The sequence below is a fragment of the Callorhinus ursinus genome, unplaced genomic scaffold, assembly GCF_003265705.2.
Source record: "Callorhinus ursinus isolate GAN/ISIS: 27379988/994484 unplaced genomic scaffold, GSC_fseal_2.0 scaffold2, whole genome shotgun sequence".
In the NCBI taxonomy this organism is placed as follows: Eukaryota; Metazoa; Chordata; class Mammalia; order Carnivora; family Otariidae; genus Callorhinus; species Callorhinus ursinus.
This window is the reverse complement of record NW_027397064.1, coordinates 61,117,891-61,138,616: the sequence shown is the minus strand read 5'-3', so window position 1 is coordinate 61,138,616 and position 20,726 is coordinate 61,117,891. Positions and strand designations below refer to the sequence as shown.

The window sequence follows — 20,726 nt, the reverse complement described above, 5'->3', positions numbered from 1 at the left end:
TAAATATTTAATAATTCATGGAGACAAGATTATGGGTTCTTGATCTTGAAATGGTACCATAAATGTTACACAGGAGAAAGATTAGGTAAACACTGCTTAGACAGCGGTCTTAATTTCACTTTATATATATTCCCAGAAGCTATAAAGTAATAGCACATCTAGTTTTAGGGTAAGTAATACTGCCTCTGGACAGACAGCTTTTATTTTAAAAACTGGTGAAAAATTTCTTGATTTTCAAATTTTCTAGAAGTTGTAGTTGTAATTTATCGTGAGAATTTTAGTAGAGATATCTGCCAAAACTCTTTTTAATAGTTCATCTGAATTTTAAGAGTAATATCTAATGGATTACTTCAGAACACCTAAGAAAATTAAATCTCTCGTACATCCTTTATCTGAAGAAAATGTGATGAAGTTGGACATGACACTATGCAATTGTCACATCTCAGATAACGTGACTTGAGTTTCCCAAAATAGATCCTTAGACGTGGCTCTAAGGCAGGGGCCATCAGACTTTCCTATGAAGGGCCAGATAGTAAATATTTTAAACTTGCAGGCCACACAGTCTCTGTTGCAGGTACTCAATTATAAGAAGAACACTGCCATAGGCATTGGTTAAACGAATGTGACAGTGTTCTAATAAAACTTTATTGACAAAAATATCTCCATTGGTAGACCAGATTTGGCTTGGGAGCCATATTGTGCCATTCTCTGCTTTAAACTAGAGTGGCCTAGATGTACATATTTGCTGAATAGTTAGGATGTCAGATTTGAGAATGGCTAGTAGAGATATTTAAATCACATCAGTACATATTTTTTCAAACATTTTGATAGTAACAATAGTAAATTTAGATGTCTTTAATCAATTTCTTGGCACGCAACTTGTTTTTAGAATGATGTCTGTATGTGACAGTAATCTCCCACAAAGACCTCAGTCTGTATATATTTAGTCCAAAGTTGGAAAAATCTAGTCTATTGGAAAAAAAGTGTTGAAATAAACGTGACTGTAGATTTAGTGTAAATGAAGTTTTATTCATGGATTGAATCTTAGAGAAGGGTAACCGAATAATTTCCGTGAGAACTACTCCACTTTATAATTGAACAAATATTTCTCAAATCAATCTCACTTTTTTATCCCTTCCCAAATTTTCCCGTGAATATTCACCCTAGCATGAATAGGTTCTCCATGAGAATGACTGTGAATTCAAGTTACAGTTTTTAACAAGAAGGGCCTTGTTATTTGAAATATCTTTTTTTAATGGCACATTTAACCAGTTCTCTTCATAGTACACCAACATTTGGGGCCAGCTAAAAATAAAATAGCCAAATAAATTGAGGGAGCCTGGAGATACCCAAAGGTTGACATTTTTAAAAACATTCTGTGAACTTTTCACATCATGCATGGCTAGATGGTTTTTTAGTCTCTTGTTTCTTAGCTTTTTAAAGGTTTATATATATATATATTCATGCTGTAAATCAGGACTTTAGCTATAGCCAAAGGTTGAGAACCTATTTTCCTATTCCCTCAAAGGGAAAAGTACCTATGATTATTCTTGCCATATTTAGGTTTTGTCTGAGATCCTCCCCGTCTCCATCTGTGCATCCGGGCTGCAGTGGGGATGGAGCCTGTGTGGCCACTCTCCCCTGCACATTGCCAAGTTATGTGCTAGAAGTCCACTTCTTGCACAACTGTGCTTCTCCAACCTTTCTGAGTTTTACCCTCAGGTTGCAAAATCCCAAGTGAAGAGATAGGAAGACAGTGTGTTATTGATCTCTATAAAAAATAACATGTTATTCTGTCAAAAGTCACACAACTTTCTAGGTACCTTGAAGGTTTAAATAAAAAAAAAAAACTATTTAAAACAAAGCAAAACAAAGCAGATAGACCTGAGAGATTTCAACTGTTGTTGCAGTTGCCATACAATGAAATCAGTTTTAAATTACATTGTTGCTGGGTCGCCTGGGTGGCTCAGTCTGTTAAGCACCTGACTCTTGATTTTGGCTCAGGTCATGATCTCAGAGTTGTGAGATCAAGCCCCGTGTCCCGCTCAGGGCTGAGCAGGAAACCTGCTTAAGATTCTCTCTCTCCCTCAGCCCCTCCCTCTCCATTCTCTTTCTCTCTCTCAAAAAAAAGAAAAGAAAAAGAAAAGTTAGGATGTTGTCCTTCTGTTTCCTTAGAGAATTTGAAAATCTGTTAAAAGTGTAACCTGGTGATAATTACCTGATTTCTATTCAGGTAATTTTCTATTATAAGTTTATTATATTTGTTAATTTTATTTGTTAAATTCAGGAAAGCTAATACATGTCATTTGCATCTGAGAAGGAAGAGTCTTTTCTTTGCCTTGCACTTTAGAAATATTTCATATTCTTCACTATCCATGTGCATTTAAATCAGCTATCACTTAAAATCTTGGTCTTATTTCTTTTTTCAGAAGGTTCACCACTGTTTTGCTTTATTTGTTGCAAAGATTATTCCCAAAAGAAACTCTATGAAATTATGAGTACTTTTTCCAGCAAATGGGAATTTAGAGAACAAGTTTCTTTTTGTTTGTGTTGGGTTTTTTTTCCCCCATAATGAGAAATGAGTTAATTTTGCTTTCATAAAAACTTGTACATCAAGATGAATGAATTTGGTGCTTCCTGGAGACAGAGCATTATTTTGAAGAGTCTTTGCATCCCAGTCATTGCAAAGGGCGTTCCATCATACAGAACACCAGACTTATGTTTCAATGAGGGTGATCCTTCTGGCCTTTCACCACTAATATTTTATTTTTCAAGAAATTCCCCTGGAGAACTGAAGTAAGGATGCCATTTCTCATTCCAACAGTTGGCGATGGAGCCCAAGTAGCTGGAATTTTACATGTATCCAAGGAATTCTGTTGTGGAAGCTACACAGAACAGACTAAGAGGCTATTCTGGTTTTCTAAATGCCATTCAATATGTAATGAGGAAAAAAGACAGCATTATCTTACCAGTTTCTGGTATTAAAAATGGATGGCTCTTCCTTGAATTCTTTCATTGTAGACTCATTCTAAATGACGTGGAGTTAAGACTACATCTGATTTTTTTTTTCCATCTCTGATAATTAACATAGGAACAGCCACAGGAATGGGGGCTGAGGTCAGAGTCCATATTAAGGCAGCAAACATAGAAGGAACCCTTGATGTTGGCTGAGAAGATGTCCAGAAACAATATGGCAGAACAGCAGGAGGCAGGGAACACCAGTGAAACAGGTGGCCAGACTGGTCTGTTTTGAATAAGGTCTTTGGAATCAGTCCTCAGTGTGAGTGCCAAGAAGAAATCACAGTCTTTCTCCCTAATTGCTGCTACCAAAAATGCAAGAAAACATTCTCAACCTAAGATGCTAAGGTTCCTGTGGCCAGGCCTGTGTTTACCTACACACCAGTCATTTTTCAACAATAACAAACCTGAGGATGGGAGTTCTTACCCTGCATTGATAAGGTCCAAGTTGACAATTTATTTGAAAACTGTTATTTAGACCAAATTCAGTGCCTAGTTAAAGAAAGGGATCAAGGTAAGGAGAGGTAACACATTAATGATTGCCTGGCTTTTATTGAAGGTATTTTGTTGGGTATAATGCTTTCTGAAGCAGAAACGTAAAAGACAAAATTCATTATTCATGCTTTTTTCATATTCATACAGATAATGACTGTATAATGAAAATTGGTCTTCTGCCATGGGCATAACTCTGAGTCTCTCAGTAATAAATATTTTCCAGGACCAGGGGATTTATATTCAGGAATCATCTCACAAAGCAAACTTTGTCTCAAAAACAAGGCTCTCATATTTAAGGGATGCTTGTTATATTGCTAAGAGCTTTGTGTTGTTTATTGACATTTATATCAGATACGAATTAGGAAACTTAATTATAAAATGGTCCTAATCATCCATAAGTGTTTTAATCAATTTATATTTATTCATTTTTAAACTAAATAGAGAAAAACTCTTGTTTTCTTTCGGTAAATCCAGAGCAGTCATTCCGGGCTGAACAATAGGAAACGTGGGAAATGTTCTGGTTAGGTACTCAACAGGTTAGATTTTAAATATGCATATTGAGCATGGGCAAATATAAACTCACTGAACTATTGGATTAAGTGCTGTATGTTTTCATTTACTTATGTTTAGGAAACAGTTTAAAGTATTGTTTGATAGGTTAGTTTCACTTGATGGCATTGTTTTGAAATAGTTCTTGTTTGGTAGAACATGATGCTCCTGGTACTGGAATCTAATAAATTTTTGATAAGAGCCTGGAGAGAAGAGATTTCACCTTCCAGTAGAAAACATTATCAGAGTAATTTTCATTGTATACCTAAGGAATTTTGGTATTGTCCAACTTTAATGATTTAGGAAAATCCTAGACACCACAAGAACATCAGAAAATCAGAAGTAGGTAAAACTGGTAAGTTGAGTCTGTACATAATCACTCATGAGACTCATTCAATAGCATGATCATTATTTCTCTCTGCCAGTGAGCTGAAAACTGGGCGGTGAATGTGGTTCTGAAGGAAGGACCATAGTTGTAGGCCAACAGTTTGCAAGATTTGGTTCTATAGTTCTGTGGGTAGTTGGAATTGACTGATAGAAGACAGATGATTTTTCCAACAGTGGTATCCACCATCAATAGAACATGGTGAATTTGGAGACTAGGTTAGCTGAAAAGAAGAGAAATAGTTGCAATTCATTTTTTAAATTGTCGACCTTCAGTCAGAGAAAGACAAGTATCATATGATCTCACTGATATGAGGAATTTGAGAAACAAGACAGAGGATCATAGGGGAAAGGAGGGGAAAAATGAAACAAGACGAAACCGGAGAGGGAGACAAACTGTAAGAGACTCTTAATCTCAGGAAACAAGCTGAGGGTTGCTGGAGTGGTGGGGGATGGGAGGGATGGGGTGGCTGAGTGATAGACATTGGGGAGGGTATGTGCTATGGTGAGTGCTGTGAATTGTGTAAGACTTATGAATCACAGTCCTGTACCCCTGAAACAAATAATACATGTTAATAAAAAAATGAAAAAAAACACTATAAATTGACCTTATTTAGGATACTAATGCATTGTTTATCCTAGTAATAAATCGATATGTATGGTTATCAGTAAATGTTTGGCACTTTCCAAGGCAGAAAAGTAACCCCTGGATATAGTCATGTATATACAGAACCACTGAAACATTGTGAGATTTTTTTTAAAACATACAAATTTAACTTTATTTCATCATTGCCATTTAAAGCTTAATTTTATAAAACATAAAAAGACATTTTTAAGAGTTCTGTATCACAGGAATTTAAACAGTAGAAATATCCATAACTTGGTAGGTTCATGTTATATAAATTAAAACCAAATAATTGGGGCACCTGGGTGGATCAGTTGGTTAGGCAACTGCCTTCGGCTTGGGTCGTGGTCTCAGGGTCCTGGGATCGAGACCCACGTCAGGCTCCCTGCTCAGTGGGGAGCCTGCTTCTCTCTCTCCTCCCTGCTTGTACTCTCTCTCACTCTCTCTCTCTCTCAAATAAATAAAATCCTTTTAAAAATTAAAAAATAAAACCAAATAATTGAAAATTTTTTCAATATGGGAACTATACAATGAAATAAATGGCAAAGGACCTAATAGCAATATTTCATTACTTATGGATAAGCTGCTTTCAGGATCTAAACAAAGGCCATTGCTTAACTGTTTTAAACCATTTAAAAGTCACTGAAGTTGACCTTTCAAATCCAAAACTATATGACATCAATAGCTACTGAATAAAGAGCATATGCACATACTTGCTCTCTTTCTCTCTCTCTTTCTCAGCTTCATAATATGCTTTTCATTTTGGCTAATTTATTTATCTTTACATGAATAGCTTTATTTTTCTAAGGTTTCAAGTAGATCACCACTAGGGCTAATCTTGGCATTTAAGTCCAGAGAAGTTCAAATGTACTCTGGAAGAAATAGATTTATAAATAAGAGCAAAGGGCACCTGGGTGGCTCAGTTGTTTAAGCATCCAACTCTTGATTTTGGCTCAGGTCATGGTCTCAGGGTCATGAGATCAAGCCCTGTGTTGGGCTCTGAGCTCAGTGGGGAGTCTGCTTGAGATTCTCTTTCCCTCTGCCCCTCCCCCCACTCGTGCATGCACACTCTCAAGTAAATAAATAAATCTTAAAAAATAAATGAGGGTAAAAATATTAGTAAATGAGAGACTGTGTATCCAAGCAACAGAAATTCTGCATCACAACAAACCATGTCCAGATGGCCAGGAGATAAATCAGTGTCAGAGAAAGATGATCTTTTCACATGGGCCGACCAGCAGCTCCATTGAAATTGACCGAAATAAAGGTGGCCAATTTATCATTACTTTCGCCAGTTTCTTTTTCTAATGACTATGGACAAGTAAGGTTTAAGATTTAGGGCTTGTTTGTGTAGGATTCATCAGAAAGCCGCATATTAGGAGTCTTATTTTACCATCCCAGTGGACATATTCTAGGGGAAGGATGCAGGATCCCCAGCCACGGTAGTCGAGAAGTGGTCCCATTGGACCTGCGCCGCTGCCCCAAGGATTTTCCTAAAGTAGAGATCCGAGTAATGCCTTTCTTTGCTTGAAATTCTGAGGCGATTTCTCCCATAGCTTCAAATTCTTTGGTTTACGTACAAAACACCCTTTATGATCTGGCCTTAGTCCTGGCATTTATCACATTCTCCGTAGTTACCGGTCCCCTTTATGCCTCTGCCCCTCTGTAGTGAGCTCCCAGAGGGTAGGAAATACATCTTACTCATTTTAGTATCCCCAGTGCTAGGTCCATTAAGAACCTTGGGAAGTATTTGTTGAATAATGGAAGAGATGAATGGAAACATTGCTGTCCTCTAAGACCTAACATGGCTGTGTTTTTCCTTCCTCAAGGACTTTGGCATTATGTTCCTGCATCACCTTGTAGCTATTTTCTTGATTTCCTTTTCATATGTCAACAATATGGCCCGAGTTGGGACCCTGGTCCTCTGTCTTCATGATTCAGCTGATGCTCTTCTAGAGGTAAAAGTTTCCTTTCATCTTTAAGAGTTTGAAATCTAGAATTCAGGAAATCCCCAAGACCATCAGCTCTTCTATGTTATTCTATATCGCACTGGGGGAAGATAGTATATGATTGATATATGAGAGTATATGACTGATTTTAAACTGCAAAGTGTTTCTTTGTAAGTTAAATTGGTAAAAGTGAGACTTTAGTCCATACATTTTTATACAAAGCATGTTCATCATCTTAGCATTCTTTATTAGTAGAATAATGAAAACCTTTACTATCCCACACTTAAGAAATGAATGTTTTACAATTGGAAAATCATTACTTGAAAAGGTTTTGTTTCTGGTGTTACAAGTTTCACACTGATCTATCTGTGAAGTACATACAACTTAATTTAGTTATTAATAGTTGTACATCCTGATGACATTAATTAGTAATCATAGTTTTTATTGCCAATAGATGTATTATCCTAGTATTTTTACAGTGAAAAGTATATATGAATTGTAAATTAAATATAAAAACTATGTTCTCTACATGTATAAGTATAAAGAGTATTTGAGGAAATATTGGTTGTATTTTGATAAACTTTCTAAACCATTATCATTTAGGATTATTAAAGTAGCAAAAGAAAGGAAGAAAAAGAAAAATGCTTCAAGCATATTTCAAAAGATAAAATCCCAAGGAATATTTTGATGTGGTATTTACTCTTACTTATGGCCCCTATGAAGAGACACACCCAATAGTGTTATATAATTGAATAAAAGACTTTTTACTTTATGTTAAGAAATTTATGTGACTGGTGAAAGATAAACTTACCAGAGTACAAATTTCATGTAGAAATGGGTCACAGAATCTGTATTCTGAGTTTTTATTCTTGTTGGTCCACACAGTTCTGCCCCTTGAAGTATATACTGTCACTTTGAATATAGAGGTGCTCTCAAATAATGATCTATTATTACAGTATAAGCAGAAATTCCACATGATAAAATTGAATCTGCTATAAAGATGATTAATCAAGATTTGTAATATATACAGCACTTCATTAAAAACTCTGTTCCTTATAAGACTATGAAATAGAAAAACAGTCCTAATGGGCTAGATATGTCAGATGATAGTGTGGCACTATAATTTTTAAGTGACTCAAGCTAAACTCTGTTTAGCATATTTTTAAAAAGAGAAATATAGTTGTATAAGGGCAGTCTCCTGTAAACCAGGTATCATTTGGTCAAATCCTAAGTATGCTTGAAAGTGGAGATTTATACAGCAATATATAGTTTCCAAATTAATCTTGTACAATCTGCCAACTTTAATGTCTGTGGAAATGGCTGGTTGAATCGTTGTCTATCACTTTTACCCAGAAAAGAAAAACAATCCAGAAATGCCAGTCATGTGGCTTAAAAGCAAATATTCCCCATCACATGGATTTTCTTTACATTATACAATAATGCTTGAGAATATCTAAATAATGAGATATGTCAACTATCAACTCTTTGAAGTGGGATCTATGACCTAGACATTTCAGAAAAATTGCATGTTTGATACTTTTCTATTGAATACTGTTGAATGAATATAAGAGAAAAATGGTTTACCTAGGCAGAAGGAGGCAGAAGATGCTTTTTTTCTTTCTTACTAATAATTCGTGATGTCACACCCAAAGTATTCATGAAATGAAAAGTTCATAATCCTGGTTTCTGTTCAGTTAATGGATATTTTTTCTTAGTAATCCATTTCTCTCATCGCTCTGTGTTTTACTTAAAGCTACAAAATGGTAGCTTCTATGGATACTGTCAACAGTCCTTTCAGGTTTGACTCAGCTAATTTAACTTTCTGAGAAGTAGAAAGTAATGTTATGAATTCAGCAAGACATCTTCAGTTTATAACCCTGTGTGTGGGTGCATGTGAATTCTATGTGAAAATGTAAAAAGAGGTGATCAAGCAAAATTATCTTTTCAGTGTCACCTATTGTTACTTTAGAATCATCTGTTAAAAAGTGTGTAGATGGTAGGAAAAGGGAGGTAATCTCTTCCCTAATTTATAATATAAAAAATGGTCACTTAAATTACTATCATGAATTATTAGAGTAATTCTTACAGACACTTGGAACATTAGTGACTTTCATCTAGAAAATGATCCATTAATGTAACTTTGAAAATTGTACCTAAATGGATTCATTGAAATAACATGATCTTGATGTGTTCTTTATTTCTAAATTTATGAGAATAAGCCAAGAAACTGTCTCTCCAGAATATTCCTTAATGCCTATTTAAGGAGAACCTTTCATTCTAAGTAGAAAGAAGAAAACAATGCAGAAAGGCTTCATATAATCTGTATGAAGTTTGTGGCCTTAGTGTTTGGGGCTCATTAGAGTTTTAAAGGATTACCTAGCACTTTCTACTTTGGGCTGTTATGCCAAATTCCTGTGTTGGTGTCTTTGCCTTGCTAATATCATCTATAATGCAGGAATTTTCTTATTTTTGTTTTCCTGAGATCAACCATATAATTGAATTTTTCAGGTTGCTGAATGTTTTATTAAATCTGTGACAGTCCGTAGTTTTGCTTATAGCTAGTGTTGCATTTCACTCAACTTATGGGTAATTTATAAATACTGATGCATGATGCATGACATTTCAAAGTAGCAGGCAGTTTTATGCATCTGGTAAGTTATATCTTATAGGAGACACATGCATTTTGAAAGAAGTTTTTCATTTACCAGTTTAACTAAATTAATATATCACATTCCTTCCTTTTATAGGCTGCCAAAATGGCAAATTATGCCAAGTTTCAGAAAATTTGTGATCTTCTGTTTGTTATGTTTGCCATGGTTTTTATCACCACACGACTGGGTATATTTCCTCTCTGGTGAGTATGCCAGTCTTCTTTCCAATAGAGTCACCCATTCCGGATAAGCTTTACGAGCTATTTTGCTTTTGAATTTCATTCCAAATATTTAGTAAGAGGTTTAAAGAAAGTGGGGGAGACACTCAAGAAATGGCTTTGATTTCTTCTTCCAGAAATACTGTACTCTTTACTAATCTTTTCTGTAGGGTAGTTAGAGAAGGATGTGCCTGACAGAGGTCCTGAGACCACAGAAAGCCGTCCACTATTTTGGGGTCCAGTCTAGAGTATGAATCAGAAACCCTTAACCATGAAAGTTTGAATAAATAAAGGAAACATGGTGTTGCAACCGGTTATATGTCAGGGATCCCTCCTGTACCAGGGGTGTACAAAAGCCTTGCCCCTAGACTGGTAGCAACAGCATCACCAAGGAACTTGTTAGCAGTGCAACTTCCTGGGCCCTCCCCACCAGACCTCCTGAATCACAAACACTGGAGTTGGGTCCTGGCAGTCTGTGTTTTGATAAGCCTTCCTGGTGGTTCTGCTCCACATTGAAGTTTGGGTACCATGTCCTATGTAATTCTCCTCATCAGCTGTATTTATAGCTAAAACAGATGGAAAGTATAACCTGAAATTAACCCCTGAAATTCCCTATGGCCTCTTAATGTCTGGATGTCTTTTATTTTGTTAAGAGCTAAGGAAATAATATGACCAATTTTGATGGAATTTGACAATCCTTTCTATAGAAAATAGGTCCAGTGTCATTAATATTTTTTTCTGGAAGGCTATTACTTGAACTAGAAAAGAAATGAGCCCTCTGTATCACTTAAAGTCTACCACTGATGTATTTTTTTCAATTCTAAGAAATCGATTTGAATGGGAAATTAAAGCAATGGAAATTGGGAAAAAGCTGAGAAATGAAGGGATGCAATAATAACTTGCCCCAGTAGAAAAATAACCATTATGGAGTTGGGATTTTTAAAGGAGTATGTCTATCACTGGAGTTCCATAAACAAATTACTAACACACACACACACACCTTCTCTTTGAGGATCTCAGCCCTTTTGGACACTGACTTATTATGAAAATTATTTCAAGAAGCAACATTGTGTGTTAGCAACAAGCGTTTATAATACCTCAGTATAGTTTTATATGCTTGTAGGTAGGAAATACATATAATTTTGCATATAATGTATCTGTAATTATTCAGGATTGTGTGTCTTTCAAGATTATTAACAGAACTTAGTGGTAAGAATTTAAATAGAAGTAATGTGAGCAAAGTCCAGGACATATTTCTCCAGAGAATAATAGAAAGTTTTCTTACCTAAGATTTCTGAGAATCTGACTTTTAAAGAAATAATCATCACTCTCAAGTACTTTGATTTGCGTACTTCCCTTTAAGGGTAGAATTAAAATTAGATGTACCCCTTATCCCCCCCTTCAGCTAATGTGTAAAAAAGCTCTTTAGGTTTAGACAGCAATGAGTTGCCTAGAACGTAGACTGCAGAATATAGAAATTAGGCAATGCTACTAATAAGATAACTCATAGGTATGTCCTGTGATGATGCCAGAAACTAGCCACTTAGAAAAATCCTTATAACCAAATACAAAGCAAGACTTTCCATTGCAAATGTCGTAGGACTTCTACTACCATGCCCCTACATGAGACCAAGTTTTTCAAGAGGCAACTTGCAGAGAGAAATATTTTATTGTTTGTAATACAAGAAATAATTTATATACTTGATCCCATTGTAGTGGTACATCTAGTGAATGAAATCTTTTTCAGATATGTCTCAGAAGTTGGATTGGTGCCTGGATGACCTTTGTTTCCAATTCCTCGAGTGTAATGGGTATCATTAATGTTTAAAATTACAGTGTGAATAACAGTAGCAAATAGTGTTTTCAGTGTTTTCCTTAATACTGTGAAATTATTTTTAAAAATTCCTTTTAGATTAGGAAATCCTAGAATTGGGAGGGACTACAGGTCACCAGCTCCAGACTCTTCTCCTATCCCCTCTGCCCAGGATAAGAATTCTATTTCCCTAGTCCAGGAGTATTGCTTCAGAGGTTGAAGGAGAAATGATTTCTTAAACGAAACAGAAAGCTGGGTCTTTATAACTTATAAACTAAAGGTCCTTAATCTGTTTAGAAACCCCTGAAACAGTATAAAAAGCATATTTGTGTGTGTATTTTTTCCTGGAGGGGAGGGTGCGTGGCTTTAGCAGATTCTCAAGGAGATTTGTGACTCCCTTCCCTCCTCAAAAAAGTGGCTTCTGGGAACAGAGTAAGTGTACCCTGTCACTTCAAACTGAAAATTCTTAAGAACGTGAAGGTCTCTAACGTATCATCTGTAGGCTTTCTCTTCATCGGAAAGCATCTTTAATCCCTTCGATTATTCCTGCCTGTTGTTTGCTCTCCTTTGTTTGTTCCTGAGAATTCCTGGTCGTGGTGTTCCAAATGTGGACTGCCTGGTACAAAGTAGAAGAGAACTAAAAACAAGTTTTATTTAGAACTGCATTTCTTTTTTTCTAAGATTTTATTTATTTATTTGACAGAGAGAGAGCACAAGCAGGGGGAGAGGGAGAGGGAGAAGCAGACTCCCCACTGAGCAAGGAGCCCGATTCAGGACTTGATCCCAGGACCCTGGGATCATGACCTGAGCCGAAGGCAGAAGCTTAACCGACTGAGCCCGCCAGGCACCCCTAGAACTAAACATTTCTTTAATGCAGCTTGCCATTGCATTAGCTGTAAGCAACCATGACATTGTACTGTCGGTGATCTGATAAACATCTGAGCTCCTGCCAGACTAGATCTTCCTCATCCTAAATTTATCTCATTTTTATGTATTTTTGTTTCTATTATGATTTATTTGTATACCTAATTATACAGACTGCATTTATTCATAATGCTGTTTTCAAATATTCTAGCCCAGTTAGGGTCTTCTGAACTACATCCAGCGCCATACTTATCCCTCCCACCTTTCTGCTACATAAGCATATGCCTTTAATGCTTCCCCCAACTCACTGAAGAAAAAAGTTGACCCAGAGGGACTCCTCGTACACTACTGAAGAATCTCTTTGGGTTGGCCTCAGTCTTTCAACCACCAGTCTGTCTTTATGATTTTACTTATTACTGTCTCATAACTGCTCTGTCATCATGCCTATTTCCCCACATTTTTTTTGTTTTGTTTTGTTGGGTTTTTTTTATAGGTAAATAATTTTATTTATAAATATACACTATACATTAGTTTATTCAGACACAATGCTGTATATTAAATTACACCTTGGTCTTTGCCTTCATTATTCCCTGGACTTGTTACCATTCCTGATTCCAAGTCCCATATTGTTTTTCTTTGTTTTTTTATTTTATTTTATTATGTTATGTTAATCACCATACATCACATCATTAGTTTTTGATGTAGTGTTCCATGATTCATTGTTTGCGTATAACACCCAGTGCTCTGTGCCATACGTGCCCTCATCACCAGGCTAACCCATCCCCCTACCTTCCTCCCCTCTAGAACCCTCAGTTTGTTTCTCAGAGTCCATAGTCTCTCATGGTTCGTCTCCCCCTCCGATCCCCCCCACTTCATTTTTGCCTTCCTACTATCTTTTTTTTCCCCCCTCAGGAAGCCAACTGAGGGTTGCTAGAGTGGTGGGGGGTGGGAGGGATGGGGTGGCTGGGTGATGGACATTGGGGAGGGTATGTGCTATGGTGAGCGCTGTGAATTGTGTAAGACTGATGAATCACAGACCTGTACCTCTGAAACAAATAGTACATTATATGTCCCCACATTTTTTTAAGGTGTAATCAAAGACTTTGTCAAAGGTCTTGTGAAAGTCGAAATTTACTCTTGTGAAAGTCAGAATTTACTCTCTTGTTTACGGTATCCTCTGCACATGTAGAAGCAGGGTGAAAAAAAATATGAGGCCCACCGGCATGACTTGATTTTAGGAGACCTTTATTGGCTTCTGGTTCTTCATTTCTAGGCACTCACCCCCATCTGATTATCTATCTGCAACCGTGAACTTATCAGCCTAAAATTTCCAGTCTTTGCCTTTTCTGTATTGTTTTAAGTGTCGACTTTTACCTTCAGTATACCACCATCTTAAAAAATGTGTTTAGTGAGTATTTTTTGGGTACTTACTGTGTAACCAACCAGTAAGGGGCTGGGTACTGAGAATTCGTTGCTCCTTGGGGCACTTGCAGTTGAGCACTGATAGGTTTATAATTTTCTGGTTTATAATTTGAGGGGGCCTAGAGATTATAAATTATTTTCTGAACATTTTCTGGAGGTAAATAAGATAACTGGATTATCAGTGTTAAATACTGTGGCTGAGTGTACTAAGAAGCTTTGTCAGCTAAATAGAGCATTATACTACATAGAGACTCTTGTGTGAAACAGTCAGTGGCTACTGGAGGGAAGGTGCTGGAGGTAGATTGGACTTCAGTTCTAACAAGCATTTTATAAACTTCATTCTCCTTCAAATACTTGTGCTTCTGGTGAGAGAAGAAACAAAATTATTCTGTGTGCCCTCTACTTCGTTTAGTTTTCAGTCTATTTATTTTGGATTCCTCAGCAATATCTTCCAGATTCCTCCTGACTATACTTGTGTTCCCACATGAGCCATCAGAATTTTTGTAATTTGTGGGTTTAATAACACTTGGCTCATTCTTTCTTGTGTCTTCAGTCCGTGTCTCACCAAGACAGCATCCACCATGATTAGCCTTTTCAGAATCATACACTGCCCAGATTTTACCTTTGGCCACAATACATCCTTCTAGAATATCACTGTCCAACAGAAATATAACTCAGGTTTCACAGTAATTTTAAACTTTCTAGTAACCACATTAAAAAAGTAAGAAGAAAGAGGTGACATCTTTTGGTATAACATGTTTTATTTAACTCAGTGTACCCCAAATAATATCATTTTAACATGTAATCAATATCAAAATATTTGCATTCTTTTTTTGCACACCAAATCTTTGAAATTGGATATGTGTTTCACATTACTGCATCTACTCAGAAGTCTATGTATTTTAGCCTTTATGTTATGGTTGGACAATCAGTGATTTTATCATTTTTGAGGTTAAGCCCATCATTGTAAGCTGTTACCATTTTCATTGATCTGCATCTGTCTTTCCTCAACTCCATTTCTGTGTAATCCCTGAAATTCCTAACAATTTCCCCTATTTTACAAAGCTGTAACTCAATTGGCAGAGAGTAGATTGTGCCCAATATCATTGTACCATGCATCACAATGCCTTGCCCACAATGGCTACTCAGTATTTGTTGGGTGCATTAAGTACTCTTTCATCCTGAACAATTTCACATTTGTTTTCTCAGTTGAGCTTTTTAAATCATTGTGAAGTAGATAGGGGCAGTTTCTCCCTTATTACACAAAGAAAACTGATTCATTTAGTCAATGATTTACCCCATTTCTCTGGACTATGTTCTCCTGACATCAGTTCAATTCAGTAAGTACTTGCTAAGCTTCAGTTGTTCTTCCTCCAATACAATGCTATCTTCTTTAAGGATTAGACCATAAAGCTGTTGATGAGATACATTTTTGGCAGTTATTACATAAAAAAGAGTAATTTCAAAATGATTGTCTCTTATCATTCTGGCCCAGCCAAGACACCATATTGTAAGCATCATCATCCGCCAGACATACAATAGAATATAAACAAAAAAGGCAAATCTACATAGATCCTGACAGGGAAGTAGCATGGTGCAGTCAGTAGAAAGACTACGTGCTTTGGGTCATGGTTCTCCCCGTCCCTGTGTGTCTGAAGACCAGGTGTTTAATTTCTCTACATCTATGTCCCCATCAGGAAAATAAGAATAATAGTAACTGTTCCACCTACCTTACCAGGAAATGTTAAGGATCAAATGAAATACTGCTTTAGTTCTATAACTATAAAGTACTTTGTAAATATTAATGATTTTTAAAAATCTATTAACTATTAAAAGTGGAAATCCCCTTGGGGCACCTGGATGGCTCAGTCAGTTCAGTGTCTGCCTTTGGCTCAGGTCATGATCCCAGGGTACTGGGATCGAGTCCCACATTGGACTCCCTGCTCAGTGGGGAGGCTGCTTCTCCCTCTCCCTCTGTCCCTGCTTGTGTTCCCTCTCTCTCTGACAAATAAATAAATAAATAAAATCTTTAAAAGAGAAAGGGAAATTCCCATTATGGCCAAGTAGCTAGAAATTTTTATTACATTTTGTAGGCTCCAACTAGTCTAGATTAAGGATCATAATCATAGACACTTTTGAAATAAAATTTTAAAATGCTCTCTCCAGTTACGAGATTCAGATCATCCTGTTTCAGTCACTTCTGTTTTTAGTACTCAGTGAGCATATAATATTGGATATGCATCAGGTTGCCTTATTCCCTCAAATTCTAAGTGACAATACTGATCCTGAGCCATGAGAAGTGACCATTACTATTCACAGAATCTCACAGGATTTTGTAAAATGCAAGTAAATGTCAGGCTAGTTCTTTCCTACGAATCACAGATTGACAGATCATTATCCAGTGATGAATGGGCATACCACAATTGCCAGAACTTCTTCCTGTGGTCTAATGATGACTTTCCACATCTCCATTCATGTCCCACCAAATGCTAACCCCTTGGCTATGGGAAGGTTAGAGTCAAATATGAACCTTCAGTGGTTCTGCTGTTATTCAGACAGAGCATGTCACATCTCAGAAGGTGGTTTTCTGTGCATCTCTGTCCTGCAAAGTAGGAGAATTATTTGCAGATTTGTACTCTCTGAAAGTTTCTGCAATTAAAAAGAAAAAAATGTTACAGAAGAGCCTAGATCATTCTTTTATCATTTTCCATAATAAGATATGAAATTCATCCAGATGGTATAGGAATATCATCATCTTCTCTGATTTTGTTTTCAAGACATACTTTACCAAAGTAGCATGGCTTATATGCTTTTCTGAATATCTGATAAGATATAAGATATGTCTCAGAGTTCACAGATTTGGAGAAGCTGGATTCTTGTTTTTGTTTTTCTAGAATCCGTTGACAGATTTTTCTCGGTGCTGGTCTGTGTTAAATATATTTTAGAGATCAGCGATGAAATCTAAACTCTTTTGGCTATTACGTAGTTTGGTATGTTTTTAATAATACATGTATTTGCATCAATTAATATCTTCATAATGTTGGGTAGAGATGGATAAAAATAATGTGTTTGCAATGTTTTGCTTCCTTTGATGTGAACATAATAATTTTTATATAATTTCAAGATTAAAAGGTTAGACCAGGGGTCAAAAAACTATGACCTGTAGGACAAATCAACCCCATTGCCTGTTTTTATAAATTAAGTTTTATTGGAGCACAGCCTTGCTCATTTGTTACATACTGTGTTTGGCTGCTTTCTGCTACAATGCCTTGACTAGTTGGGACAGAATATATAACCTGCTAATCCTAAATTATTTACCAGCTATTTCGTCACAGAAAAAGTTTGCCAACTCCTGGGCCGGGCCATTAAGAATTAGTCTGATGAGTTAAAAAAACAAAACAAAACAAAAAACAGTGAAGGGAGTGATGTGTTACATGTATTCAGCCTTTGGATGTTCTCTAGAAGTATTGTCTACCTTAGACAAAAGACATGCAGGTATTCTTAATACTGTATGTGAGATGGGCAGATTATGCTCCCAATTAAGTAAGCTCTTTCCTTTTGTGACTCGAATCAACAACAACAACAAATGCAGTATCCTAGTAATGCTCTCTGTGCAGAATTTATGTCTTAAGCATTTCTTTCCTCCCTCCCAATCACTGCAGAGAACCCTTTGCTGGGAGGAGAAAAAAATATGTGATTATTTGGGGCACCTGGGTGGTGCAGTCAGTTAAGCATCCGACTCTTGGTTTTGGCTCAGGTTGTGATCCCAGGGTCATGTGATTACCCCGTGTCGGGCTCTCTACTCAGCAGGGAGTCTGCTTGAGATTCTCTCTCCGTTCCCTCTGCCCCTCATGTTCGTGCTCGCTCTCTCTCTCTCAAATAAATAAGTGCATCTTTAAAAAAGATATGATTGTTCAAAGCATCATAAAATTCTATATGGCCATTTCATCTGTTTGAAAAAAAAAATCTGAGTATTGTAATAAAGTCTAATGCCAGGGCCAGAGGTTTGCAAATTCTATATTTGATTGAGAATCTCACTTATTTGAGAGTGATGCTTTGTGGAAAATCCTGTAACAGACGAAGAACCTACTTCAGCTCTTTCAATTCTCTTATGTTATGATAAGATACAGCTGTGTACCAGGCTGGTTCTCTTCTCCAGCACTTACCCTCACCTCCCTATTGTGGTCCCTGGATCTCTCCTGCTAACTGGCCACTCTGTCCATGCTGAGTCCCTTTTCAGCAGCTCAGCTCTGGACCACCTTGTCCCTGACCATTGCCTACTTCTCAGTCTAGACCAGTACCTGCGCCATCCCAGAAACCCTTCCTGCAGAATCCTGGTGTGTAGGGCTCTACGCCAATGTTGAAGGCCACCTTGACTGTGTCCTTTCATTCTCAGAACCTTGTCCATACCTCTGAATGTCATCTCTGGGGTGGCAGTGTAGTCAGGGAGATGGAACCGCAGTGTCAGAGGCGTCCCTGGAATCATCCTATTTCTTGTGGGGATGTATCTTATGTTTTATCACTGAACGTTTTATGTCTTTACACAAGGAAGCAAACACTTTATAAATTCCTCATAGACAAGGAGCCATTTATTCTTTGTAAATCTCTTCAGTGCACTTTCCCATGAGACTGCTGTGTGAAAGGCACAGTGTGGCTGTTGGGGACATAGACATTGATGAGGTCATGAGCCCAGGAACATTCAGCACTGCAAAAGCATCAATAAATATTTCTTAAATGAATAAACAAAATTTTAGAATTTCCCATGCAGTTTGGTGCAACCACGACTGAGACTTTACAGCCCACGTGTGTCTTTCCTTATGACACAGAATAGTCTGGTCAAAGAAGACAAAGATGGCAGTGACTCAGTAGCTTTCAGAAGTGGGGGAATTCCAGCCACTGAATCATTTACTCAGAATTTATAGAAACAGAATTGTGCAGTTGTTATTATCTGCCTTTGTCCACAGCAGATAATAAAACAAATGCTTGGGGAATGCTAAATGTCCAAGAATTGGAAATAGAGGAGTTAAATATATATAAGGAAAATCAGAGCTCAAGTAAATAGACTGAAAATGCAAGCAGTGACTAGGAGCCTGGTTGAGGGCAGGATGGGGATGTGTGGCACGGTGGCTCTTGATAAGTAAGGCACAAAGAGAAGAAGTGGTCAAGCGGTTGCAGGGCAGTGTAGGGAGGGAACAACTGTTCAAGAGAAGGAGAAGTAGAAAGAAAAAAAAAAATCATTCCTCCATCCATGGGACTACCAAAGAAGGTAAGTGCACATTGAAGACTGTTCTGACATGGTAATTAATTCTGTCCAAGGGCCCTGGACAGTTGTGCCCAGCCACCATCAGGGACTTCTCATATCAGTGTCAGGTGAGGTACCCAACCTCAAATTCATAACAAACTCCACATCTCGTAGAGCAACTTGCACCCAACCCAATTTAGCTGTCTTAACTTCCTTTTTTTGAATGGACTGCATACAAACCCACACCTAATTTTCACACACCCTGGTGTCTTAGACTGCTTTATATCCCACACAGCCCCAACCCGTGCCTTAAATAGAGTCGTCAGGAAATAAATATTTAATTTGATTTGTTGGTTGCTAATACATTATATCATGATCTTTGAGTTATATATTAAGTAGTTAGGATGAAATGTTGTATGAAGCATTCATTGAAATATTTACTAAAAATTGGTTGAAGAAAGGATTCTGAATACCTTCCATTTTTGAGTGGCATGTAAGAATGGCCAGCTAGAAACAATTCCAAATGTTCTAAAATTCTGAGAAATAAAGAAGTAGTATTTTAATTACCTAACTTTTTTAGATCACTTTTTAATTGAAATATATATGTAGTAAAATGTATGTAATGAGATGGAATAGTCTGTTAACTCTAACTTTCCTGCACAGCAGTGTGTGCTAATCAAATAAGGAAATGTTGGAGATTATTTCCCAAAATAGCCTCCAGGGAGTGCTCTGGGTCACCTATGTTCCAGTTTAGTCTCCTAATTTGTTTCCTGCAGTGCTGTGCAATCACAGGATTTAAGTTGAAGCAGTACCAGATTATAAACCATCAGATGATAGTAAAATATTTTTCAGTGACTATAATAATTGAACAAAACAAAATAAAGAGAATTTTCTGGTGATCATGAACTAGAATATTTCCATTAATCAAGATGTTAGTCCGCCAAATTGTTCTTGTTCTAATCTCAAGGACATATAAGGGTGTTTTATCTCCTGTCTACTGCTGAAGGGCAAACACCTTGGGAAAGCAGTGAATATTTTAAGTTAGTATTAAGGAGCCATGTGAACACATCCCATTCCGTCAATTCAGGAGCCACCATGAAGCACTGAAGGAATTCTTTGTGTGCAAGTCTCTTAAATCACCTCTCTTCCCCAGAATACTACCTTACGTTAAAAGCACAGTTTGCGAAGTCAGCACTTTATTTAAAAGGGTCAAAACCCTGTCCTTACACGTTACATCTATAATATCTTCCAGAAATAAGTTGGGTGCTTCACAAAATAGGTGAAAGCTGCTGCCACAAAGTACAGAAGAAACAGAGCTTTATATCTCTCAGTCATGAATTATTCATGGAGCTTGACCCCCTTTCCTGTTCCTGGCCATATGATTGCATGTATTTCAAATTGTGTCCCCCTCATCCCATTCGAACATTTAATTAGATGTTGGAGTCCCCTACTCTCAGTAGCTGTCACATGACATTTTCCTGATGCACTCTTCTGAT

The 20,726-nt window shown here is 37.0% G+C and overlaps 1 protein-coding gene across 2 annotated transcripts in view; it reads left to right on the top strand.

Annotated features, from left to right (window-relative positions):
- Positions 1 to 20,726, top strand: part of CERS6 (ceramide synthase 6) — a 317,200-nt gene that overhangs the window by 249,835 nt on the left and 46,639 nt on the right. For both annotated transcript variants that reach the window (XM_025853613.2, XM_073882913.1), the window contains exons 7-8: positions 6,901 to 7,029; positions 9,768 to 9,874. In XM_025853613.2, coding sequence (XP_025709398.1) covers positions 6,901 to 7,029; positions 9,768 to 9,874 — 236 coding nt within the window. The remainder of the gene's footprint in view (positions 1 to 6,900; positions 7,030 to 9,767; positions 9,875 to 20,726) is intronic.